At 31.1% G+C, this 26871-nt stretch overlaps 1 protein-coding gene and 1 long non-coding RNA gene across 4 annotated transcripts; both read left to right on the plus strand.

The window, feature by feature from the left end:
- The first annotated feature begins 2666 nt into the window (after nt 1-2666).
- Nucleotides 2667-7889, plus strand: LOC136228870 (vacuolar lysine transporter YPQ1). The gene is made up of 12 exons (XM_066017357.1): nt 2667-2942; nt 3031-3073; nt 4796-4822; nt 5056-5154; nt 5437-5543; nt 5638-5809; nt 5967-6068; nt 6274-6372; nt 6458-6478; nt 7003-7061; nt 7271-7361; nt 7637-7889. The coding sequence occupies exons 1-12, from the start codon at nt 2719-2721 to the stop codon at nt 7682-7684; spliced, it is 1092 nt and encodes a 363-aa protein (XP_065873429.1). The 5' UTR covers nt 2667-2718; the 3' UTR covers nt 7685-7889.
- A 5112-nt stretch (nt 7890-13001) lies between these two features.
- Nucleotides 13002-17960, plus strand: LOC136230342 (uncharacterized). 3 transcript variants are annotated; one of them, XR_010689347.1, is made up of 4 exons: nt 13002-13286; nt 13800-14040; nt 15251-15503; nt 17557-17960. It is a non-coding gene; the product is annotated as an uncharacterized lncRNA (long non-coding RNA). The 3 variants fall into 3 exon arrangements; XR_010689348.1 differs by having other exon boundaries at nt 13002-13337; nt 13800-15503; XR_010689346.1 differs by having other exon boundaries at nt 13800-15503.
- The last annotated feature ends 8911 nt before the right edge of the window (nt 17961-26871 follow it).

The raw sequence follows: 26871 nt of genomic DNA on the forward strand, positions 1-26871 counted from the left end.
TAATGATGTTTAAAATTGATTAAATTTACCAAAGATCAGAGATATCATTGCTTTTGGTTGCAAATGTTAAATGTTAAAAGGGTAAATTGCTTTTGACTATTTAGAAGTATTTTTTGCATATTATTACAAAAATATTTGGTAAGAATTAAAAATATGTATTTTTTTTTGGTAAAAATGTCATATTATCATTCCATTAGAATAAAAAGTACAGATACAACATAGAAATTAAGAGGAATAAAACCTCTCACTCATACAGACTACAGCCAGTACAATATCCACAAAGGAAAGAAAAGAGACCACAAAGTGTAATAAAAAAGACACATTCTTCCTCCTTTAAGAGTAAACCTCGTTAAAAAAACAAGATCAAAAACGTTGAACGGTAGTGACGATGGTGGAAAGCTGAAAAAATCTGGATATTTAGAAGAGAAGAATAAGGAGAAGGATGCACAAGTTAAAGTAATATAGCATTTGTCCAAGTTTGACTGTTACTCAAGTTTCAAACTATCTCGATAGCTCATTCAATTTGCTTAAATTATCATGATAGTCACATCAACTTGTTTAAAAGGTCGTCAATTAATCATTTGATTACAAAAAAAATTAAACTAAATGTATAAAGTGTGTTGCATGAGCCTCGAGCCTTAAAATATTAGAGCATCTCTAACAGCCTCTTAAGTTGGCTCTTAAGTTAAAATTTGAGGAGGGAGAATGAAAATTCATCCCCAACAGTCTCTTAGTGGCTCCTCAAATCAGTAAGAGCCTCTCCATCATCTCTATTAATAGAGAGCCTCTCTCCACCTCTTAGTGTCTCCTAACTTTATTTTTTATTAATAATTTATTATTGATGTGTCTCTCTCCTCACACTATTGGTAATGTAACAATAAAGAATAATCTTAATAATAAAATAATAAATAAGGAGTGAATATAAGGAGCATTGTTGGAGATGATATATCTTAGTCACTCTTAAATCACTAAGAGTCAATTATTTATATTATTTTTAGAGAGCTCGCTAAGAGTCTCTTGGAGATGCTCTTATTACTTAATTCACATAATAGATTAAAACACATTAAAAAAAGAAGTTTTTCCAATGCACATGTAACACACTTTTCTTGTGTACATTACTTTTTTACCACCGATTGATTAATTGACTTCATTTGAAGCAAGTTTAAAAGGCTATGAAAACATTTTAAAAGTCATGGAAACCAATCAATTATTTTTTTTTTTAATAAATTCAGTGGTGAATGATGTATACATTAAGCCAAAAATTAAGTGTTACCACTTCTTAACAATAACAACATTAACATTTAACAACGAAATCAAACAACAATAACTGCCATACATTTCTATTTTGCCTGATTCTAATCTTTATATATAATATAAAACAGTAACGCTCGAACTGAGATGTCACTTCATTATTTTTTGCTGATAAAAAATATAATATAATATAATATATAATATATTAATTTTAATTATATTATTATATTTATCTATAAAAAGATTATTTAAATTAAATGTGAAAATAAAATAATAATATTTAATTTATATACTATATCTAAGAGTTCTACGGAATTTAAATTAATCTCTAAAATCTCTCTAATTCTCTGCATATCTATATCTAAAAGTTCTATAGAGTCTAAATTCTGAAATCTCTCTAATTCTCTGCATATCTATATATCTATATATAATATAAAACTGTAACGATGGAGCTGAGGTGTCACTTCCTCCTTTTTTACTGATAAAAAATATAATATAATATATAATACATTAACTTTAATTATATTATTATATTTATTTATAAAAAGATAATTTTATTCGTACTATATCTAAGAGTTATACAGAATTTAAATTAATCCCTAAAATCTCTCTAATTCTCTGCATATCTATATCTAAAAGTTCTACATAATTTAAATTAATCCCTAAAATCTCTCTAATTCTCTGCATATCTATATATAATATAAAATAGTAACGATGGAGCTGAGGTGTCACTTCATTATTTTTTACTGATAAAAAATATAATATAATATATAATATATTAATTTTAATTATATTATTATATTTATCTATAAAAAGATTATTTAAATTAAATGTGAAAATAAAATAATAATATTTAATTTATATAGCACCTTTATATCATTAATTGTAATTATTAAATTATATTTTTGTTAATATTTATATATTAAGATGAATTCGTGCATCGCACGGGTCTAAAACTAGTTTTGTACAATAAAATGAGACAATTTTGTACAATCAAAATTTGTAACTATAACACAGTAAACATTTTAGACATTTTAACGAATTCTTTTTTGATTAATTTATATGTGGTGACAAATTTAGTTATTAGCATTTTAACAGTTTTTTTTTTTGTTACGGTGTTAGTAACATATTAAATATCTTACATCCAATTGATATTTGAAAGGATCGATATGACAGTCAAACCAATTTTTTCAAATTTTCGATAATGTATGGCTAAAAGTGATGGTAGTCAGAAACATTAAAATTAAATTAAGCCTATTTCATGTAGTTCACTGAAAATGTTATTATCCCATTTGTTTACATTCCAAGAAGTTTAAGACTTTTTTTTTGTTACCTTATCCTAAAACTAAAGCTCCATATCCATGTGTTGTCCTAGTATTATATATAGTTAGTCTAGGCGTCTAGTAAAGTGAGAAAGAGAGACTTTATTTTATAGTTTCCAGAGAGAGAAAATAAGAAGAGGTGGCAATGTCTTTTAGCTACTGTGTGAAAGAGCAAAAAGCTTGTGTTGGATGGGTTCACAGATACTTCAAAGATTGTCTTTGTAATGTTAAAGATGACTTCTCTTTTGGGTTTGGTTTTATTAGTTTAATCTGTTGGGGTGTTGCTGAAATTCCTCAAATTATCACCAATTTTCATACCAAATCTAGCCATGGTGTTTCTCTTCTTTTTCTTCTCACTTGGGTTGCTGGGTTCGTTCTTATCTCTTCTCTTTTCCTTACCTCCTTCCTATCTTTGATTCTTCACACATTAACCCACTGAACTTTTGTTTATTTGCAGTGATGTCTTTAATCTCCTCGGATGTTTTCTTGAGCCAGCCACGGTAAAAATGATACTAATTACTCCTTTCATTCTTTTTTATATGTCGTTTAAGGTTTTTCATCAAGACCAATGCAATGAGACTATTAAAATGACTAATGTACCCTTAATACTTTTCTCCTGCATCTCTACTTTCTATATAAAATTTCTCTCTCTTATTAATTTGTATGACTTAATTAAGATAATTTGTATTAATAACTATATTTCTTTTATAATAAATAGGGGCAAATTAGAGAAAGTATTATAAAAAGTACATTGGTAATACAAAACGACATATAAAAATGAACAAATTTAAAAGTCCAAAACGTCATATAATAAAAAACGGAGAGAGTACTATTTAGCTTTTTCTATCAGTTGATTTTGTTTTTGGGGTTAAAAATAATAGTATTAGAGTCTCTCAATCTATCTTTCTAGAGTTTTATCCACATTAGTAGGGGTAAGGGTGTGATAACAATAGGTTGTTGTTTCAAGTAGCTGTGAATACAGATTTGCTAGGTTGGGTTAATTTTACATATGTCTATATAATTTTGTTTTTACTCTGACTTTAAATGAACCGACGGTCGATAAAAGCTAGACCGTGTTTGGTTCACTTTATAAGTGACCCCAGCTTGAGCTCACCAAAACTTAATTCAAAAGATTGCAAACGGACTCAGTTATAAGTTCATGAACAAGTTTATGAATAACAAACTCGAAACTAAAGCCTCATGTGGCACTGAAATTTTCCCGAATCTCGGTCAGTCAACTCCTACTGAAGAGGTCTATTCCCTTTGAACATCAAGCATCCCGCTCAATTCGTTTGTTGACAATATGTACCATAAGGACTCCTTGTGGTTAAACCTCGCTTCACAAGGGATCCGCACTATGGGCTAACTTGGGAGCCCAAACCGTCCGTAGGGGTTCCACTCTACGGACATCCCAAGTATCAGATGTCCGACTCTCCTAGTCCCTAGTGGACTAGGGTAAATTGCTTAAAGCAGTCCCAACAGCTGGCCCAAAGGTTGATGGAGATCCGTTAGGTGACCCTGTCCCCCTATCCCCCTATAGCGTTTCTTACGCCGACTTGAAGCCCACGGCCAATGGACATTGATATGTTTCATTCACCACTCACTGGGCCCGATCCTCCTCGAATCCTTGCCACAACTCTCGTTGATGCTTGGCCGGACGCATGAACACCCTCGTAAATAAGTTTGGTTTGAATTTTTTTTAGTAATAGTATTTCTATAAATGGGGAAATATAAAACAACATAATTTTGTGTAAATTTTAGTTTTATAGATTAACCGTATAGTTTAGTGTTAAAGAAATTTCACATGGACATAGTGAGTGAGTTGTTTGTCGGCAAATTTCATTAATAGAATTAACGAGTTGCTAGCAAGCATGAACTGCCGATGGGGAATTTACGAGTAGGGTATCGAGCTTGTTAAATTGAGTCCCTATAAATTATATTTTCATGAAATTTATTGGAGCAGAGATTGTTTGTGTGGTGGATAATATAAAAAAGAAAGAAAATAAATAAAGAATACGCTAGGCTAAGAAATTAAGGAATGGATAAAAACAACAGCAATCTGTTAAAGCTCATGTTTGGTACCTAGATTATGGATTATGTCTGCTTGCTACCTTTTGCATTTTTATTCTTTTTAATTTATAAACTAAGTTATCTGTTAAATCTCAATAATGATAAATATTCCTGTGTTTTTTTTTTTTTTTTTTTTATATCTGTGGATGCAGCTGCCTACCCAGTTCTACACTGCTATTGTAAGTGCGTTTTATTTTTAGAAAAATAAAAATTAAAAAGAATATATTTGGTCATTATCACTGATTTCCATGGTCCACAATAGTCTGCTTTTCATGTAATAAACAACACTTTTGCCCATGCTCCCATATATAAACAAAACATAAAATTCTTATTTTATTTAATTTTATTTTACAATAATACATTGCTTAATCATTCATTAATCTGATTAATCATTAATTATTTAAAATTGCAGCTATACACAACCAGTACTATAGTATTGGTGTTGCAGGGTTTGTACTATGACCATGTTTACAGATGGTTGAAATGCACGAAAACCCAAGAGGACCCAGATGTAATTTTTTTTTTTTAATTCAATTTCATTTTTGTGTTTTTCAATTTTGAAATTAACAAAAAGGGACAGTCTTGATCACATGCAGCTTAATGAGAATGTAGAATTTGTTCATTCACCATTAGATCTAGACTTATTAGAATCCTAAAGTGGAGGTTCAAAGCATCCTGAGGCTTAGATTTAATAAGCCGATCTAACGGTGAATGAGCAAATTCACCTGCTCATTAAGATGCATCTGAAAATTTTTGAAAAAAAATGATTAATAATTAATGATTGATTAATTAGGTTGATGAGGATGCTAAAAAACCATTAAGAGCCAAGTCAGGTGATTTAGAGATTCCTATACCCAGTGGCTCATCAGCAAGACCTCGTAGTCAATTCTTTTATTACACGTACGTAATTATTGAATTAATTAATTAATTGGGTGTTTGTAAATTAATTATGATAATTAACAACATATTATTGATTAATTTGATGTAAATACAGATCAGCAAGATCAATGGCAGGAAGTGGGACACCACCATTTAGAAGTTACCTTAGAGCAGCCAGAAGTGGCCCTTCAGTTATGGGACTTGGTGATGACTCATCATCGTCAGATGACGAAGCTGCCACTGCCTCACCTAAAACTACTTCCCAGCCCCGGCCCATTCCAAGATCCGTAAGCCTTTCCTATCAGATATATAATATCATCTATAATTAGGTTTTAACTAGGTTCGAGTTCTGAAAACTTCGTTTATAAGATCTATAATTAGGTTTTAACTAGGTTCGAGTTCTGACAACTTCGTTAATGTTGAAATGTACTACCTATATTACAGGCAGGATATGGAACATTTCTAGCAGCATCAGTGAACTTGCCCCTACAAACCAAAGCTTTCACAAATGCTTACGTTGGATTTACCACGACAAGGCTTCTTCAAGTATGATCATCATTTTATAACACGATTATGATTTTATACAGTAATTTTATAACACGATTATGATTTTATTATAATCGAGATTAAAACAATCATACGGCTCAGATCTACACCTTCTAAATCTAACGGTGACCGACTAAATTCACTTGGTCAGTCACACACTAGGTGAAACACGACAATTTGTTTTATATTATTATACTATTGACAGGAAGGCAGTGAGGTGGAACACAGTGCTTTCGGACAGTGGTTGGGATGGCTTATGGCAGCTATATATATGGGTGGACGAATTCCCCAAATATGGTTAAATGTATGATTTTACTAATTTATTCCTTAATTAATTTCTAACTTTTGTTTAATTTTCTAATCCCAGTTTGTTTCTTTTCTTTTACCAGATTAAAAGAGGAAGTGTAGAGGTAATTGATACTCTTACTAATGGAATAAAAGTTTAAATTCACCATAAGAGTAGACATGAATGGTCAATTTAGTCCGAATCAAATTGAGTATCAATTCGTCCTTAAAGTTGTCAGAAAATATCAGATTAACTCATGATCAAATCAGCTCTGAAAATATAATATATTTTTAATACTCAAACTTTATTATGTTTAATCTTTAATTCCCGAAATCTATCTTTATACTTAAAAACTATTATATTCTATGTATCCGTAAAATACTTTGGCGTTGGTGCTTTATTTTATGTGTCAGTGCATACTATCAATACACTAATATATTATACTTTCAGGACTGATTTAATTATGGATTAATTTCACTCTACTGCCGACTTTAAGGACTGAATTAATGCCCAAAAATTGATTTGGGATAAATTGGCCCTTCATGCCAACTTTGAGGGCCAATTTGAATCTTTTTCCTTACTAGTTATTCTCCAAGCTTAATTATCCATTAATTCTTTTAATTAAACTTGACATTGTTGTGTATACAGGGCTTAAATCCTTTAATGTTCGTCTTTGCATTGGTGGCTAATCTCACTTACGTTCTCAGGTTCAGAACTATCTCTCTTTTCTTTATATTCCTTATCAGTGACGTCAAGTCTTATAAACTCGATTTTTTTTTACAAGATTGGACTGATTTCGTCCACGTAGATGATGTCACGTTGTTTTAACTGCTGATAGTATTAAATTTAAATTGACTTCTAGTGTTCAAATGGATACCACAAAATCAACATATATACTTATTATTGATTAATGCAGCATTCTTGTAAGAACAACCGAATGGGATAGCATCAAAGCGAACATGCCATGGCTGCTTGATGCCGCAGTCTGCGTGGCACTTGACTTATTTGTATCCTTTTTTCTTAACTTTCTTCCCAGAATACGAGAAATTATAGTATACAACCCGACGCACCATGTTATTTCTACGTCGACTGATGATTTAATGTCATATTACGTGTTGGGTTAATAATTTAATGTCAAGTTATACATTAACCGATAAAGTATAATATGACATTATACTATATGCTCGGTGCACAGATAACTTTGTGCGTAAAGCATATACAATTTAATTTTACAAGTCGATATATATATTAGAGATGCTTGCCTTAACAAGAAATGATGCAGATCATATTGCAGTATATCTATTACAAATACATGTATCAGAAAAAATGAAGAACACTAATTCATGTGATTGATTGAAGAAATTATGGTTCTAGCTATGACTTAGCATCAAGATTTATATATTAAATTAGACGAGATTTTGTTTATAGGTAAAGAGTAATTTAGAGCATGTTTTGGTTTCTTTTGTATTCCTAGCAAATTTGTAAATTTAAAATAAACTTTTTCATTATTTATAAATCGCACTATGTTGTCTGGACATTTTATTTTACTAAAGTTTATGTCGATATTTGTTCCATTTCTGTTTCCTTTACGAATGTTGTGCTTTATTGAAATTTTTTACAATAGGTGTACTAGTTTCATGCATTTGAGTGAAGGGACCCCCGAATTTCTTGCTAAAAAAAAAAAACTTTTTTACATAGGGGTGCAAACGAGTCTTGGTAGTTTGCAAACTATTCGAGCTCGGTTCGGTAAAAGCTCGATCAAAGTTCGGTTCGATAGGGTTCGACTCGAGTTCGGGATCGGCTCGAGTACTAACGAGCTGAGTTCGAGCTTTCTCAGGTTCGGTTTGAAAGCTCGCGAGCAGGTTCGATTATTATTAGTTTTATCACAATTCACAACTCAAATAAGATTTAACCCATACAAAAAAGACACAAAAAAAACTTAGACATTTGAGTCTTTAGCGAGATAATTAGGTTTTGATAAGAAATAAAATACATTACAAAGTTTAATATATATGTCATTGTTTGAAATTTTTCTCCGAGCTTGTGTTTTCCGATCACAAGTACCATATACTATTCTAGAATCTCGACAATACCATGATTATTTTTCTTTATAAATATTTTAAACTTATATAGAGTATAACATAAGGCTTTTCTATTTTTTTACGCTACTTATTCTATGCATGTATGATGAATTTGGTGAAAGTTCTTGCTCGATAAAAGTTCGGCTCGGTTAAAGCTCGGTCAGATTCGAATAAAGCTCGGCTTGGTCAAAGCTCGTCAAAGCTCGATTCGAGAGGGTGCGACTCGAGATATTAATGAGCCAATACCGAACCTAGCTAGGGTTCGGCTCGGTTGCACCCCTAGAGATCACAACCTTTTTTGAAGATTTATACATGAACATGGGCTAAAACTATATAAATAGCCCATCTTTTAAAATGGCTAAACTGTCAAGCCTAAATCGCTCAAATCCTCTAATTTTTCCATGGGCTGAAACTAACCGGAGATAATTCTCCAGATATTTCCATTTAATATCTTTCTATAATGAATAACACATACAACTTAAGGAAATTTACAAAGAAATTCAATTTTAAAAAAATATTTATGATTATATCAACAAATTAAATAAATCATTTTTATAAAATACTTTAGGATTTAGAGTTTCGGAGTTTTAAGGTTTAGGCAGGACAATGATTTAATAAATTAGAGATTTTATGATATATTTTTTGGGTCAAATACATGAATATCATAATTAACTACAAAATTACAACTGAGTCATATCATCAAACTTAATTCTTAATATGTCATTATTCTCTATATATTATGATTTTACACCATAGTTTAAAAATTATAGACTCTAATTCATAAATCATAAACCCTACAAAATATATTCTAGACTTTTAATTTATAAATTCTAATCCTTTTAATATAAAGTAATGATTTTAACAGGTTGACATAACCTCAAATTATAACTTGACGTAGTTGTAAATAATTTTTAAAAGATGAATTTCTGTGTAATTTTCCCTATATTTTTTCCAGCTATATATATTATTGGGCTTGACTTGAGTTTTATAAGTAGTTTGAAGTCAGGCCCATATAAAGGTTGGGCTTGATTAGATTTGAATTGGGTCAAGGCATGTCATTTAAGAAAAAAAGGAGTTTATGTAAAATGCCATCATTTGCGGTTACATTTCGCTAGCTAACTGCCATATTTTCCTCACGTGCTTGTATTTTAAAATTTCATTTCTCAGGTACTGTTTTTTTTTTTTTTACTCATACCATTTATTTATTGAGAAATGCTTGTAATTTCATTAGACAAAACATAAAAAAAGTACAACAAGCAAAATGTGAAAAATAAAATCTTACATGATTACAAACTAAAGCAAATACAATATCCACAAAGGGATGGAAATGACTACAAAGAGCAAAAAGAGCCCATAAAAGGCAAAAAAACACAAAACACAAAACACAATATATTTCTCGTTAATCCAAATCTGACTCATACCATTTATTGTTCCCGTGTTATTTGAGTTTGACTTGATTTTTTTTCAATGTTGACCATCGTTTGCATTCATATTTTTCGTTTGGTTATTATTTTGACTGTTTAAGGTATTGAGTTTTTTTTTTCAATTACATTGTATAATGCCGTCTCCCGCATTTTAGAGGCCCTAGACAATAAATACCAAATAGTAAAATAAGTAAGGGATAAAGGCTAAATTTAACTTTAACGTTTCAAGCGGAGTGAAGATTTAGCAAGTAGAGACTTACCACTAACCTTCTTACACAGCAAACTAACTATTCTTCTCCAATAAAGTCCCACAATACTTCTCATACAAATTATAAAACAGATAGCACAGAATATTGATAGTGAAGTCAAACAATAAAACCCCAAATTTAGCAGTTAACATATCAACAAATCTTAAGCCTCCAATATAAAAAAAAATTGATCGATATATGTTATGTAATTAACTCCATATGTTATATTTCAAAACAAACTCATTTTTTTTATTAAATCACATCATAAAACTCAAATACTGAGTCTAGCCCACATAAGCCTATAAAAAATACATATATTACTTTTAAGCATAAGAAATGGTCCATAAACATTCAGACCTTCTTATAAATTGTTGTCCTACTAAATTATAATTTTCATTTTGATTTTATAAATATACCCACCATAAAAAATTTAAGGTTGTTATGCGATTAACTCAATAGTATGAGTAAATTAGTGAAAATTACTTGTACCCTAAAATATATTGTAACGAGTAGATCAATATATATTAGTCATTTTAGATTGAATATATATTAACATTTTGGTTTAAGAAAAAAAATAATTATTAAAATTATATAATAATAATAATCATAAATAATAAAAATAAAAATAAAAACAAAACATATATCCTCATATTATTAAGAAAATCAGGAATAAAAGTAAATGATAATCCCCCTTTTATTTCATACGCTCGTCCTTCAGGGCAGGGGAAAACAAAATACGAGTCCAAAGGCAGGGTAATAAAGGGTTGCACTTAATTTTATTATAAATCAAAGTCTACATACTCTTTAACCATAGGAGTCTTAATAATTATCAAATTTGAAACAAATTCCAAACGGAGGCCCAGGCAGACGCCTATGCAGCCAACCTGTATTGTGTGTTTTTGTATTCTTTTCCTTTTTGTGTTGTATTCGAAAATGGTTAAAGGTGACAATAAATTATATTTTAGTACTCCTGTCAAAAATAATTCATCTACTTTTTCTAATTCTCATTATGAAGATAAACCTTTGATCTAATTGATTGTCTGATAAGAATCGAAAGAGGAAAAATATTGTGGATGGTGATAGACTTTTTAAAAAATAGAAGAAAGATTTAGGAAAAAAGTTGCATGGTGATGAAAATAAAGAAATTTATGTGAAAAATGTCATGGAGAAGAACATCAATTCTTCTTATAAGAAGGAAAAGTATGGTAGTGGAATGATTTTATGAGAAAAGACAATGAATAAGTTAAGAAATAATTCATCAAAGAAGTAAGTGAAAAAGTTTCGATGTAAATCTGATTGGTAGGAAATTTCGCGTGTTAAAAAATTAGAGGTATGTATATCCTTTTCACTTTTTTTTAATCAATTTCATATAAGTTTTATGTTTATCTTTGTTGTTTTTATTTGTGTTGTATTGAATTCTTTTTGTTGAATGTTAACTTGGATGAATTAAAGCAAATCACATTAAAATCGGAAGAAATTGAATGAAACCCTACAAAACGTAAACAAAATTTGTTGAAATTGAATCATATTAGATGAAATCGATTTAATTTTGTTTTAAGTTTTCATGAAATTATGTTAAATTGGTTCTAACTTCAATTTTTTGTATTTCATTTAGTTCAATCTTACTCTATTTTTATTTCTAATAACATTTTGAATTTGTTTTAACTGTAATATTCTTATTATTTATTATTTGTTGGTTCTATATGGATTTTTTGAATTTCAGTCATTCTTTTTTATGGAGAAGTGACGTTGTTTGAATTTATCTGAAATATTGTGAAATTGTTTGAAGTTGTTTTAAATTGTCTGAATTTGTGTCAAATAGTTTGAAGTTGTGTTAAATTATATGTCCTTGTGATGTTTTGTATTGATAATTGTTTTAAGTTAATTGTTTATTTCTCTTTTATTCTTGTCAACTTGGGGGTTCATATTTCAAGTCAACTCGAAATTAGGATATTATGTGTAAATAGATAGTGATATTCATGCTTTGAGATATATGAAATCAAGGTTTAGTAAAAAGAAGTGGAGATTGTTTAGGAAAAGTTGTTTTGTTAAGTATGCTGATATATGTGATTTGGTATATAAGAACCGGTTGAATCATTGTTTTATTATGAGGGAGGGTCATCAAATAGTTCTTCCTTTTATATTGATGTTGGTGGTGTGAAAGTAAAGTTTGAGATTGATGAGCTACTACAAGAAAAATGAGTATTTGTAAGCAAAATTTAATAAGGGTGTAAAAAACACTTATTAAAAGTATATTTTTCATATATATATAATAAGGATAAATTCTATTACTATTAATAAGGAAAACACTTTTTTGTTAATTTTTACTAAAATTTCCTTATATTAATGAATTCTAAATTAAAACATTTTTATTTTTATTTCTTTAGTAAAATTAAAACCCCTTAATAATTGTATTAGAGAAATGTAGATTCTAAATTAAAACATTTTTATTTTTATTTCTTTAGTAAAATTAAAACCCATTAATAATTATATTAGAGAAATGTAGATAGTTATCAATTGAAATAGTAACAAATAAATCACGTATTTAAAGGTTTTGATAGCAAAATAATTATTTTAGAAAAATATAAACAATTATAAATTGTAATAATAACCAATAAATTCATTATTAGATTTTTGGGTTAGGCTATGCTTACTTTGTTTTTTACAAAGTAAGCATTACTTTGTTTTTTCCACCATTGGATGATGATGAACTTTGATAAAGTGAGCTTATCCAAGGGTAAAAAAAATAAAGTAAAGCTTACTTTGTAAAAAACAAAGTAAGCATAGAAGGCATATAGATTTTTTTATAGCAAAAATAAAACCCTTATTTGGAATATTAACAAATAAACTGCTTACTAAAAAGTTTTGGGTTTACTGCCCAAATGCTAATTAGGTTCCCCCCACAAATTTCGTTTCCTACTCTTTCATTTCCCTCCACAAATTTCATTTCCTAAACTCAAAAATCCAAATCGTTTCCTTCTCAAATTTGGCTTCCCCTAAATGCTCCAAAATTTCAGACAAAAACCCTAGTTTGAATTTGTTTCTCTCTGAATTTCTCAACCACCCCTCAATTCGTCACATGCGCAAGCTGCTCTCAACCTAATTCACCTGTGTGACTACCACTCAACGCAGACCACCATATCATCTCCGATGGCCATCACTTGAAGCTAGAGAAACATGTACTTCTTGAAACCCTTTCACGTGATTGAGCTCTTCGTCCAAATTTGTTGGTTACTTCCTCACACTTTGATTCCTCAAGGGTTTCCTTTGCTCTTTGTTTGCTTAATGAATTTAAGGTTTTCAGATATAATCAAATTAATTTTAGTCATGGACTTGTTTAATTTGGTGTTTCATTTTTATTTAGGCTTTCAATCAGCTCTATTAAAAAAACTCTGTGTTTTTAGTATTTTCTGTTTTGGTTTAATATGAACTTTAAACCACGTTGGTGATTTTCTGAGATTAGCCTTTTGTGTATTTTGCTTCTGTAGATGATTTTCCAAGTTAGTATCTACTAATGTTGATCTGTTAATATGAAGTTCAATATGTTAATTTGTCATCTTCCTGGATCTTAACTACAGCTTCGTGGTTGGCTGAATCTCTCTCTTAATCACTATGTTCCATCTTCACTTTTGATCCTTTCAAGGTGATCTGGAGAACCCTAGTAATCCTTTTTTACTCCTTTTTTCTTACAGATAAATGGATCACGTGTATATGCTAAATTTCAATTGCATGTGAATCTTCTGGTTTGAAACCTTATGCATGGCCTTTACTGTGTCTGGAAAGTTGAACCCAGAGGAAGCTGTTCAAGCAACACTATCTTCTCTGCCTGATGAGGTTGTAGATACTATTGGTGTTACATCTTTACCATCATAAGATTCTATTTTTGAGAGGAGAAAATTGTGGTACATTGAGATGCAGGAAGAGCTTATCAAGGTTATTATTGTTTTTATTCTTGTTATTGGAATCATGATATCCTCCTTAATTGCTCTCTTAATTTAAGAGAATACACATAACCTTAATTTAGTTAAATAAGAAATTTGAAACCTTTTGCATCAAGTTGTGACCTACAAACTTCTCTCTTTCAGAAGGAACCTTGTCATTTTTGGTTTGCTAAGTCAGTTTGAAATTGATAAGTTTTAGGAGGAAGAAGAGAAAGAGGAAGAAGAGCTTACCAAGATGAAGGAATCTAAAAGTAGTGAAGAGGATGTGGCATTGAAAGAGATGGCCACACCAGGAGCACATTAGGCATAAGAACTAGTTAGAGCAATAATATTAGATAAACAAGAGCAGTTCTGTGAACTTAGTCATACACTTGCAATTTTAGCTTCATCATTTCACTACAACAAAAATCTATTTTTTGTGGCGAAATATTAGTGGGAGAAATTAATTCGCCATTAAATGTAAGACGTTTGTGGCGAAAATCGTGTTCGCCACAAAAAGGGATTGTTTTGTGGGGAAGTTTGGAAATCGCCACATATAGTAATATATTAGTGGCGGGTTTTTATAATCGCCATAAAAAAATGCACATATTATGGGGAATTTAGAAGTCCCCACTAAACAAAAATATATTTTGTGGGGAATTTATGGTGTTCCCCACAAAATTTCAAAATTTTATGAAAAAAAGATCCGCAACTTTGACCGCCTAAACAAAGGAAAAATATTTTATATACTCAAATGATACATATTTCATTTTTAATATAATATTGAGTTAAGGTATAAAAATACCTCTATCGTTTTGGGTCAGAAGCAATTTTATCCTTAACGTCTAAAATGGTGCAATTTTACCCCTAACGTTTATTTTACCCCTAACGTTGATAAATTGGGTCAATTTCCGACACTATTATAAAATATAGTCTTTTTTTCATTATTTTGCACCAATTGCATATCAATTCGTTCAATTTCCGACACTATGAATGATTTCTCAAATTGACCCAATTTATTAACGTTAGGGGTAAAATTGCTCTTGGCTTCCAACATTAGGGGTAAAATTGCACAATTTTAAATGTTAGGGATAAAATTGCTCGTGACCTAAAATGTCAGGGGTATTTTTACACTTTAACCCTATTATATTCTATAGAAAACGTGATTATTTCTCTCTCTATTGTAACCTAATCCATCTTTTTCTCTCTTGGGCGCTCTCTAGCGCCGTTTCTTTTTCTTCGATCGACAATGGCTCTCTTTTTCTTCACTGTCAATGGCAGCAAACATCTCTTTGTCTTACGATCTAAATGGAGACGATCGTTCACTGGTGATTTCGCATCTTCCGTCCTCTGATCTCACTGATTTTGCAGCTTCAAACGGCAGTGGCTTCTATTCCATGCGTTTTTCCTTGAAGAAACTTGCTCCGTCAAACCCAAAATTGTTTTATCTGAGCTTCAAAATCCACCTGTAATAAGGTAAACTTTTTATTGTTTTGCAAACCCAAATTTTTATTTACTCTCTAATTCTATTTTGAAGTTACTGTGCTCTTGCGATTCCCTTTTCAATTTATTTAATAGGTCATTTTGTTGCTTGCTAAAGATGAGCTCTTTAAAAAATTTGGAGCCAGATGTTGCCTTTATGTATTTTATATTTCCGAATCAAAAAATGGCTTGGTTACTTAGAGAAATTGATGACTTTTCCCCCTTTGTTTGTGATGAATTTGGCTTTAAGTGGGGATCCGTGTTTGGTTTGCTCTGGTTGCCTTTCGTGTTGCTGGATTATGTGTTCCTGGATTATGTAGCTGGGTTTTTTATAAGTCCAGTTTGACACTTTGGGGTTGTTTGGAATCCCTTGGTGAATTACCTTGAGTTTTGCTTGTATTGAATTTATAGTCTGCAACCTTGATGGATTTTGGTATATTTTGGGGATCCTTGAGTTCCCCCTTTTCGGGTCACTCTAGAATTCTTGTGCTTGTGTTTGGATGTAATTACAATGGGTTCTTTATTATGTCTCTGGTTCAAAATGATTGGTTAAACTATGTACATTAAATTTCTAAAAGAAAATGGTAAGTGCAGGGGGCAATGAAGAAGAATGATTCTTATTTCCAAATCCTGTAAACAAACTTTAATTAGGGGTTTGGGGAGTTTGACTCTGATGGTTTTAGCATTCAATTCTTTTGAAATAGCAATTAGTTTACTTTGAACCTAGGAAAGTAATTTCATTAGTTTTTGGGTATGCCCCTAAACCAATGCCTCTTTGATGAAGATGAGATTGTGAGTCCATTGCCATTATCTTCAATTCCTATTTTGAGATAATTTTATTCGTTTCTTATTTTATTACAGATTCAACATGAACATATGTACATATATTGAAATAGAAAAAAAATATAGCCGAAGGATTCTGAAAGGTAGAGTTTTTTAAGGGTTATGGTTAGATTGATATATCGGCCTTTAGTTTCTTTTCCATTTTGGAATCTGTTCTGACTTTTATTATGCCTTTACTGCTTTCTTTGTGGTGTTCTTGAAACTGAGCCTGTCTTTTAATACTTAATGGCTTCATTCTTTGCTTGTGATCATCCTTTCTCTGTTTGTTTCTCTAGAATTTCAATTAATTTTCTTTCTCATATCTATTTAGATGAGTCCAAAAGTTATTTGATAAATGTTGAATATGTACAAGTTTCTGAGAAAGAAAATTGGAAGTTGGAAGTGTGAAGCCATATTTCTTTAACAAGAATCATTTTACCATTGTGGCTTTCGCTAACGGAAAAATATGTTGTTTTTTCTTGTTTCACCAATTATTGATGTAGCAGAACAATTTCAAATTATATCAAGCTCATTGCTTCTATTTGGTCTTACCTTGGAAGTTTATATTCTCAGCAGTTGTTGGTTTATTTCGAGATTGAATAACCATATGGATATGAATAATTTTATTAGTTTTTCGCTTCAGTTCTGAAATTGAATGGTTGCTTCAGATTACAAAAAGTGGTTATTGAAGGTTGGTTGTTCTGCCATATGGAATGGGTTATGGCATACATGGTTTGATTGTGATCATACATGGTTACATCCTCAAATATGGGCCAAAATAATGGAATAATGTGAATTGTATAATAAATAGCTATTACATTGATTTTCTTTACTTGTACCTAGTCCAGGCAAGAAAATCTATGAAACCATTGTGAAATTAAATACATGAGGTTTTAGTATTTTATGTGAAGTTGTACTATAGTTTTATGGTTATCCTTGTCCTCCTGATAGTTGTCATTTTAGTTAAATTGTATGATATGAGGTAAGCCATTAATATTTTTGAATCAGTAGGTGTGCTCCATTCAAGTTATGTGAAATTCAGATCTTTCATTATTAGTTGCTTTTCCTAATGTCCTAATTACATACAATCTGGATAACCAAAACAAGGTATATGTTCAGTTTAGCATGATAGTGTGGATTGATTTTCATTCTTTACTGAAACAAGTTGGATTACTAGGTTTGTAATTTTTTTAAGGCATCATACTGATTAAAATTTATTTTTCAGGTAGCTTGGTCTCCTTTTATTTGTAGAGGACATTGTGAATATGATCGTGGAGTGATGTGTTGTGTCTCAACTCATAAAACATCTTAAACCACCACCGTCTGTGAGAGGTGAAGTCCGGTAAAAGTTCTCCGAGCACGAGGTGGAGAAAGATAGTGTTTCTACACTTGGGCTTCTTGCAGTTAAACTACTTCGATACATGGACTTTTATCATTTTCTTTTGGAAACGTAAACTATTTAGTTGACTTGATACCATTATGGAAAAGGAAACCTATTTATTTTAAATTAATGCCATATATGATTATGGTCTTACAATTATGTTTACATTGAAATGCTTCCTCATTCTATAAGTTCTAGTTATAGAGTGCAACTATTTTGTATTGCAATTTTCAAGTTTAAGTAAAGTGGTGCTTTAATTGTTGATGACTATTATATTTTATGTTATATATATTTAATTTTTGTTCATTATAATTTTGGTATCATTTTGAATAACATTGAAATTGTCTACCATTGGCAGATATAAAAAATTATTTCACCACAACAGAGTTACTTTTTATGGAGAAAATTTGGCCACAAAAACTTAGTTTTTGTGTCGCTGTTTATTTGCCACAACTGAGTTAGATTTTGTGGCGTCTTATTTCACCACATTAGCTCTGCCTATTGAGGGGTAATATTACGCCACAAAAATATATCTTTTGTGGCGTTATTATTGCCATAGTAGATGCATGTTTTTGTGGTGCATATGTGTTTTGTGGCAAGTTTGATTTTCCCACTAAATATTAGCTATTTGTGGCAAACTGTTTTTTTGCCATTATAGGTTTTAGTGGCACACTTATAGTGGCAACTTCAATATTTGCCACTAAAATCTATAGTGGCAAAAATTTGATATTTTGTGGGGAAAAAACTCCCCACATAAAAGCTATTTTCTTGTAGTGTTTGCAAGGGTTGGAATTTTAAGTTTTTAATGGTAATTTTTGAAGGCTGCTTTGGTCAAGCCCTTTCATTCCTTGACCATGCTGGTTACTTGGGATTCCAGTGGTATAAACCCTACTTCCCATGGCTTACAAATGAAAGCCAATAAGGTTTTCTGGTTAGAGGTTGCTTTGTATATAAAAAAAGAAATATAAAAAGAGGCTTTGTTGATTGTGCAATTTTAAAAACAATAGTTTGGATGTTCTCTGTAAGTTGATTCTTATTTTTGTTTATCGAATCTTGTAGTCAGTCATCAGAGAACGTGAAGTGTTTTTAAGCCTTGTCAATAAGGAGGTATCATGAAGCTTGCATTATCAATTTTATGTAGATTTTATTCTATTTTTCCTATCATAAGGAAATGTCCCTTCATATGTGCTAAAACTGATTTTTAATTTGCTCAGGAAGTCATTTGAATTGTGTTTTAGGGAATATGTAGTACTTTTAGGCCTGAAAATCTTGTTAGGCATCTAATGGAGAAATATGTTTTTAGATGGAGCTTTACAATAGCATGGTTGAGAAGAAAGGACAAATGGTGAACAATAGGACATTAAAGCTTATAGAGCTGACCGAGAGGACAATGATCGTGCTTCTAAAGTAGATGACCATAATGATGTTTCTTCCTCTCTAATAGAAAGGGTAACAATTAGAATATACTATTACCATCTCAGCTTGAACATTCCCTTACATTTAGGCTTCCATTTGCAAATTGGGCACTTACCTGCTATAGTATGGGTCACTTATTGTACTCCAGGTTGATGCAATGCTCCAAAATCTTGAGAAAGAAATTGATCATGTTGATGCTACAATTGGTGATTGATGGCAAAAATTAGACAGGTGGATCATTCTATTCATAGATAATACTTTTCTGACTGTCCTGTTATTATAGTATTACTTTGACATGCTTCTATATCATCCACTCAAGTAAAAGATATGCACATACATGTTTTCTATATATGTAGCATGGTCTATAATTAACCATCAATTGGAAGATATACTGTTTATAGTGTTAGAACTTAAGGTTGCTCTTTGTACCCTGAATGTAACTCAATGATGGACTTTTTGCTATTGATTTTTAGGATTTCAAATAAATCGATTATGTGACATATAGCCCTGTTACATAACTAGATTGTGGCTATGTAATTTGATAAATGTTATATGCTTTGGAAATAAAAATTGAAATGGCTGAAGCTTGCCTTTATAACATGTTTGTACTAGCAATGAATGTTACCGCTTGTCTAAAGCTCTTAGCTTTGGGTGTAGTTTTCTCGTATTTTTCTTAGTTTATCTAGACTTGACACTGTCCTTTTCTTGATAGTCAAGTTGATCCTTAAAGATTTTCTATTTTTTTTCTAAATTTTGTTCTTTTACATTACCTAGTGGACAATATTTGCTAAGCCTTAAACCATCTGAAATTTTACTTTGTTCTTTAAGACATACTGTTTTAATGCATGCTCAAGAAACTCCTAACATAAACCTCTCTTGTAGGTTCTTAAAATTAACTTTTATGTGCATCCTAAAACTAAATCCTTGCTCATAAATAAGAGACTATCCCCCCCCCCCCCATTGTGTGCAGATTGCATGTTTAGATGCAAAGTGGCCATGCCTGTTATGTGAAAAAATTTGTATGTTATGTCCTCAGGTTTTGTTTAACTATAAGTTCAGGTGTTAATACACCTTTGTAGCCCCTTTCTTCATGCAACTGGACCTACAAACTTATATTAATTTATGTTCATTGTTGGCAGGGATTATGATGGCAAAGTTACACCTGAAGAAGTAAGTCGATGTTGTAGTTATCTAATTGAAGGATATGTTAAGCAAGGATGGTGTCCAAGAACTCAACAACAATCTTTCCAAAGATGGAGGTCAGCTAATTAGTCTATGCTCTCTCTCTCTCTCTCTCTCTCTCTTAAGTCTAATCATGTATTGCTAATGTTTATATGTGGGCATGAAATTTTCACTTGCATTCTGAAGGTCATTTGTCAGTCTTTCATTGTGATCTTGTGTCACAGACACAGTTTTTTACTCCCTAATAAGTTTGCCAGTATGTTTCTAATAAAAATAAACACAATATGTAGTACTTTTAGACTTTAAAAGTATGTTAGGTATCTAATGGAGAAGTTTGTTTTCAGATAGAGCTTTACAATAGTATGGCAGAGATGAAGATTAGAGAAATAAAACATGTAATTGTCTTAAAATATGTTTTACATTTCCTTTTTCACTTCTTTTTCTAATAAAAACAAACCTCCACTAACTAGAAACCATGACAGAGCTTTAATTTTCTATTATAATTTTCACCAAAAATAATAATCAAAATTTAAGCACTTTAAGAATTCATACAATACTTATGGGAGAAATTATGCACTCTTAAAATTATGGTAGAAATTGTGTTAACACAGACTGTTGTCTTTTGTGTTTCTTGCAATAATTTTCTTCCCTATTTAATCGAATTTCTTGTTTCTTGATTCTTGACCGATCAAATGTTGGAAGAAGTTTTGGGAAGCCTTGAAGATAAGCCATCTACATTGCTAATGTTGACTAAGAAAGACTCGATCAAAACTAGGGAAATTGCAAAGAAAGTTGAGGTCAGAATGATTGGTTTATTCCTTTTGTATTAAAGTATATGGACTAATGTTATGGCTTTATGACTTGCTTCTTTCAATACATTCAATACCTAAAATGATACACATTGTTTGTAGTGGTATGAAAGATTTACTAATGTCGATGAGGTCATACCTGTGAGTTCAAAATTTGGGCATGAAGTGGATGATGTCAAGAATTGGATACTGTCAAAACTTCCAGCTAACTAGATTCCTATATTGAAACTAGTCTCAAGTCGTATGGTACAAAAAAACGGTTCTTTGACATCTGGGTAAGTTTGTGTTAAGAGTTTCTTCAAGATAAGATCACAATTGCTTCTTGTATTTGAATTAACCCTTATGTTTGCATTTTTACTTTTGCAGCATTAGCCAGTGGATATAGTTCTAGTCGAGAAAGATTTTGTGGATTTCTGCAGAGGATTCTATTACAAATGCACGATTAATGGACTAGAAACAGAACAGATACGTGTTTATGTTGCCTAAGATGATACTTATTGCCACTAGTATTACAACTGATGACTTTAATAAGGCTAAGGCACCAGGTATTGCATATATAGTTATCATGAAATCTTTCAGCGCTAGTATAGTGGCTGCATGTCTTCAACAGGTGTTGTGACATTTTACTCTCTCAATTTGATTTGTTGTGGTTTTATTTTTCCTCATTTTACATTAATTTATATAGGAGTACTAATTCCTATTTGTTTTTCTTCTATCCTTTTTTTCTTTGTTATCATTGGTTCTGCCACTCCCACAATGCTTTGACTCTGTGGATTTGTTATGTCCCGGTTAATGTCCTTACTTGATCTACTCTATGTTAGTTATTATTGGGGTGGAATGCATATTTCTTTGTTTGAACATCTTCAAATGTGCCTAAGTTTCCTGCAGTTTTAATAATAAGTGGATATTTAATTATTATAAACATTTTTTTTAATAATGGTTGATTTCCCATTATTGTAAGTTTAATAATAAGCGGACTCATTTCCGTTATTAAAAACAATTAGCAAGGCAACGTTTAATAAGGGATCGATAATGGGCTTTTCCACTTATTAAAAGCTTTTACTAAGGGTATTTGGACTTTTAATAACGATTTTTTCCATTACTAAAAGCCCTTATTTGTAGTGAGCTTTTTTTTTTATGGCAAATGATATATACAGCCCTTAGGGTTGTATGTAAGCATTAATTATTCACATATAACAATAAAAAAAAGAATTTTAATTCTAAAATAAATATTTATTTGTATTGGAAATATAACAATCTATTATGAATATATGTATTTAAATATTTAAGCATTTACGTATCAATAAATTTTATGTATTGAAAAACTAAATAAACACTAATAATATGAATTTTTGGGTTTTATTTACAGCCCTAAGGGCTGTAAATATCAGAACCCTTTTTTTTATTAGTAGATTATTATTTTTTTTGAAAGATAATAAACATTCTCAGGGGCGTGGAAAATTGTTAATCCATGAGTATTTTGGTGAGAAGTTGTTGGTTACTGTTAAAGATGTGGAAGTTGTTTGTTTAGGTTCAGAGGACAAATTGGATTGTGATGGGGATTGTGTTAAGGTTTTTATGAATTATTTTTTGAACATTTTGTTGTAGGCATAGATGTAAGAAGGTGGTACCTGTTGAAACACATTTCCACATGATTTTGATTTGACAAAATTATTTATATGAATGATAAAAATATTATAACACATTAAATTTAAATGCTTTGATTTATTCACACTAATGTGTTTGTTCAATGTTGAGTTAATTGATTTATAAGACACTAAGATAAAAAGCCCAAAGGCCCATAAGAGGAAGTCAAGCCAAAGTCAACAGATCAAAACCTCACGGCCCAGGAAGACAAAACGCAGTCGTTCCAAGCAAAGTGCTAGCTCAGCATGAAGAAGGATCGAGAAGCCTTCTATCAATTGCTTCAAGATGAAGCTGCTGAGTTGAACGACAAGAAGTACAAGTCAGCGGGAGAACAGAACCAACTTGTAGACAAAGTATTTCTACTTTGGGTAAAGCTCAGAAGACGCAGTAAACTGTCTGGAGGACTTTACTATAAATGGCGAAACATTCTATTCATCTGACGAAAAGCTGCTGAGCACTGCCATAGACAAAAGATACAAGAATTTCATTGGCCAACGACATTGAGCACGTCCAGAATGAAAGCGACAGGAAGTCGTTTGCCTCCAACGGTTATTTCGAAATTCGAAATCACCGGTGCTTGAAGTGTCACTATAAATAGGCCTTTCAAATGCTTCATTCGATGCAAATCTTCAATCTAGTCGAAACGCTGACCAAATTCATACTTGAAGTTCTGTGAGAAAAGCAAAGCAAACCTTACACCAATTCCAATCTTTGTGTAAAATTCTAGAGTGATTTCATTCATCTAAAGTGTCTTAGAAATTGTTGTTTAGGACAAACACTTATCATTTCTAGAAGAATAGAAAGGAGAAGCTGAGTACTCGGTTATAGTACTCAGCGGTAGACATAGGAGTGAGTAGAGGAATAGAGGAAGGTACTCTTGTATACTCAGCTTCTGTTGTAAAGGGTTTTATGCTCTACCTTTAAAGAGCTCAGTAGAGGATTCAAAAAGCTCGGAACGAGTTCCGGGGACTGGACATAGGCGGAGAGGCCGAACCAGGATAAGTCTGCTGAGTAACATATTTCTAACCTTTAAACTCCTTTATATATTGCTTGCTATAAAACTGACTAAGTAACGAACTCACGCTGAGTTGAGTGCACTAAGAAGCCGAGTTCGGGAATAGACTTAAGTGCTATCTCCTGACTCAAGGAAAGAAGCAGACTTAGTCACCAGTGGACTAAGCTTGTGTCTTAAATCTACTTAACGCCGCTGTATAAACCTTTTCTCAAAGAAAAGAAGTCAGCCTTAACGGACAAAATTTTAAATAGTTCATATCCCCCCCTTGGAACTAACCTTGTCACGTTATACGGGACCAACAGTACCATGTATCACTTTGACTGTATTTCTATGAATTCGAACTATTACTGGTGTCAATAAATTTTTGATAGAGAAATTCTTTACTTTTGAAAAGTCATAGGATTTATAGGTTTTATGGATGCCCGTTGTTTTTTTAATTGAGGGTTTACGATGTACGTGGTTCAGTAAAAGGATTGTTCAGGGATGCTTAATTGAAATTTTATTGGTAAATTTTATAGCAAAGGAGAAGTTGAGAGCATGCTCTTTTCAATGTCTGTATTAAATATAATTTAAAATGTGTGTTTTTGTTTAAAAGAAATGTTTGTTTTTGCATTTTATGTTTTGCTTTTTGTTTTTGTTAGATGAAGTTGAGTATTGTCAATCTGAAAGGAAGTAGAAGATTTTGAAGGGAATGCAAGATTTTTTTCTCTAAGAATAAGTTTTAGCTTTTGATGATTTGATTTGAAAGAGAATGTTACGTTTGTTGAATGTGTTAAATTTGGTATTTATGGTGGTTTTGGTGATTTATTTGAGAATTATTCAAGTGGATAGAGTGTATACAGTTGTGTAATGAAGTTGTTTCTCACTTTAAGGGATGTTATTGATTCGTCATATGATAAAGCTTTTAAGATGTTTGATGAGCTTTGATTAAAAAAATGTTTGATAAGCTTAATAAGATTTTGGATAAAGAGGTGTATACACACACACACGTGCGTGCGTGTTGAATTTCATTTTATATAAACAATTTATAACGTACTTTAAGTTGGCGACAATGTTTGAATGTGTTGAAATTGTCTGAAATAGGATTAAATTAGTTGAAATTTCATAAAATTGACTAAAAAAAATTGAAATACTAAAAAAAATTTATTTTATTGGTTATTATTTTTAGTTTTTTAATATTCATTAGGTTATTTTCTTTGAAATCTTTTGTTTTGTTATAGATTTTTATTGAGAGTGGTGATGTTGATTTAAAAGCAAATGATTTTAAGAAGAACGTGGGTTCTAAAAATGTTTTTGATGCTGATAGGGATCTTGATATGAGTCGTGAAAAGAATGAGGATTTTGATAAAGTTAATATTTCTGAGAAGGGGGTGTGAATGAATTTGGATGCATAAAGGGTTTTGATGTGGAAGATGAGAAGACCTCTAAATCCGAAAGCATTTGAATGAAGATATCAGTGGTGAGGAGGAAAGTTGTAATAATGAGAATGAAGATAGTGGTGATGAGAATGGGGAGGATAAGTAAGTTGAGGTTAATGATGATGATATTGATGTTGATGTTAGGGAGGGCGTTGATGGTGGTCATAAAGATGAAGATGTTGATGATGTTAATAAGTTTGATGTTTATTAAAGGAAATCTCACACGTATGTTAAGAAGGAAAATGAAAATGATGTTGTTAAGAAGGCGGTTGGTGAAGGCGTTTTTTAGTGATAAAAATTAGAAAGATGTTGATGAGAAAGATGTTGAATGAAGTGAATATGAAGCATTCGAAGCTCTCGGTAAATTGAATACGATATGTGAATCATTTTCAAAGTCGTAATTTTTTATTTCATTTATTTTCAGTTAATTTTACTAGATGTTGTTGATAGTTGAGGACAATGTTCTGAAAGTGCATAATATTAGCAAAACTTCATATAAGATTTCAATCAGATCCTTATTTTGTTTTGTTGTTTGTATATGTTGTTTATTTTATTTTAATTATCATCAAGAAGTTGAGATGGGTGATATTGAAGATGATGCTCTTATTTGAAAGGAAGTTTTTAGCGGAATTAAAAAAAAACGTAGTCAATGTTTGTTTTAGATGTTTTTGAAAGATATATTTTTTTGAAGCTAGGTTTGGTGTATCCAAAGTTTGTTTTGATTAAGGAATATATGAATTGAATGACAAACTAGTAGAGGTGCCTAATGTTTCCATGAGTGAACTATTTAGTTCGATTTTGAACCATTTTTTTTGAAAAAAGTGTTGATGACATTCATGTCATAAGAAATAATTCATCTATTATTTATTACTGCTATCACATTTATAGTTCCGTTTTGCTATCTGTGATCTTGACTTTAATATAATTTCTCATTGGATCCTAAACTTGCTTAAATTGTAATGTTTAAGTTTCTAAATCTATAAAAAGGTCATAAATGTGTAAAAATAGAAAGTTAATTTGTTTTAAAGATTTAGAATCACGAATCAGACCTTTATTTTTTAAGTTTTGAATTTTTATAGATTTAAACAAATTGAAATATATGTCATTTAACCAAATTCAAGTGGCTAATAGATCACTTCAAGCAAGTTCAGGAGATTAACGTATCACTTTAAATAAATTCAGGTGATCAATATATTAGTTTAAACAAGTTAATGCAGCTAACAAGACATTTTATAATAATAAAAAACTCTTGTTATAACAAACTGTGATCTTATCATAAAATTGCGATATTGAAAATACTTCTATCACTACAAGAAAATCGAGAATTACCGGCAGAATTTTCCAGCGGAATTAGTTCCGCTCCAAATCACCTGCGCATTACCGGTGGAATTATAACCACTACTGATCACCGGCGGAATTGTAGTGGAATTACAAAACCGCCCCAAATTTCTAATTTTTCTGGCCGAATCGTTGGTAATTTATTAGCTGAAGAATTCACCGTCGGAATATCTAAGTCACCGATCGAAATCCGCTGGTAATATAAAAAATAAAAAATAAATGAAATTAATTTGGATTAGCGGGAAAAGGAAAAGTTTTTCCCCCCTTGTATTTATTTCCTTGTCTTATTTTTGTCTCAACGCGCGCTCTCTCTCTGTGTGAACAATATGAGCGC

The sequence above is a fragment of the Euphorbia lathyris genome, chromosome 5 (assembly GCF_963576675.1).
Source record: "Euphorbia lathyris chromosome 5, ddEupLath1.1, whole genome shotgun sequence".
NCBI classification, from domain to species: domain Eukaryota; kingdom Viridiplantae; phylum Streptophyta; class Magnoliopsida; order Malpighiales; family Euphorbiaceae; genus Euphorbia; species Euphorbia lathyris.

Excerpts from the sequence above, each read along its gene's own strand:
- LOC136228870 (XM_066017357.1), top strand. The coding sequence starts at position 2,719 with ATGTCTTTTAGCTACTGTGTGAAAGAGCAAAAAGCTTGTGTTGGATGG. Across the intron at positions 3,074-4,795 it reads GTTTTCTTGAGCCAGCCACG|CTGCCTACCCAGTTCTACAC; the intron begins GTAAAAATGATA and ends CTGTGGATGCAG. Across the intron at positions 6,373-6,457 it reads TTCCCCAAATATGGTTAAAT|ATTAAAAGAGGAAGTGTAGA; the intron begins GTATGATTTTAC and ends TTCTTTTACCAG.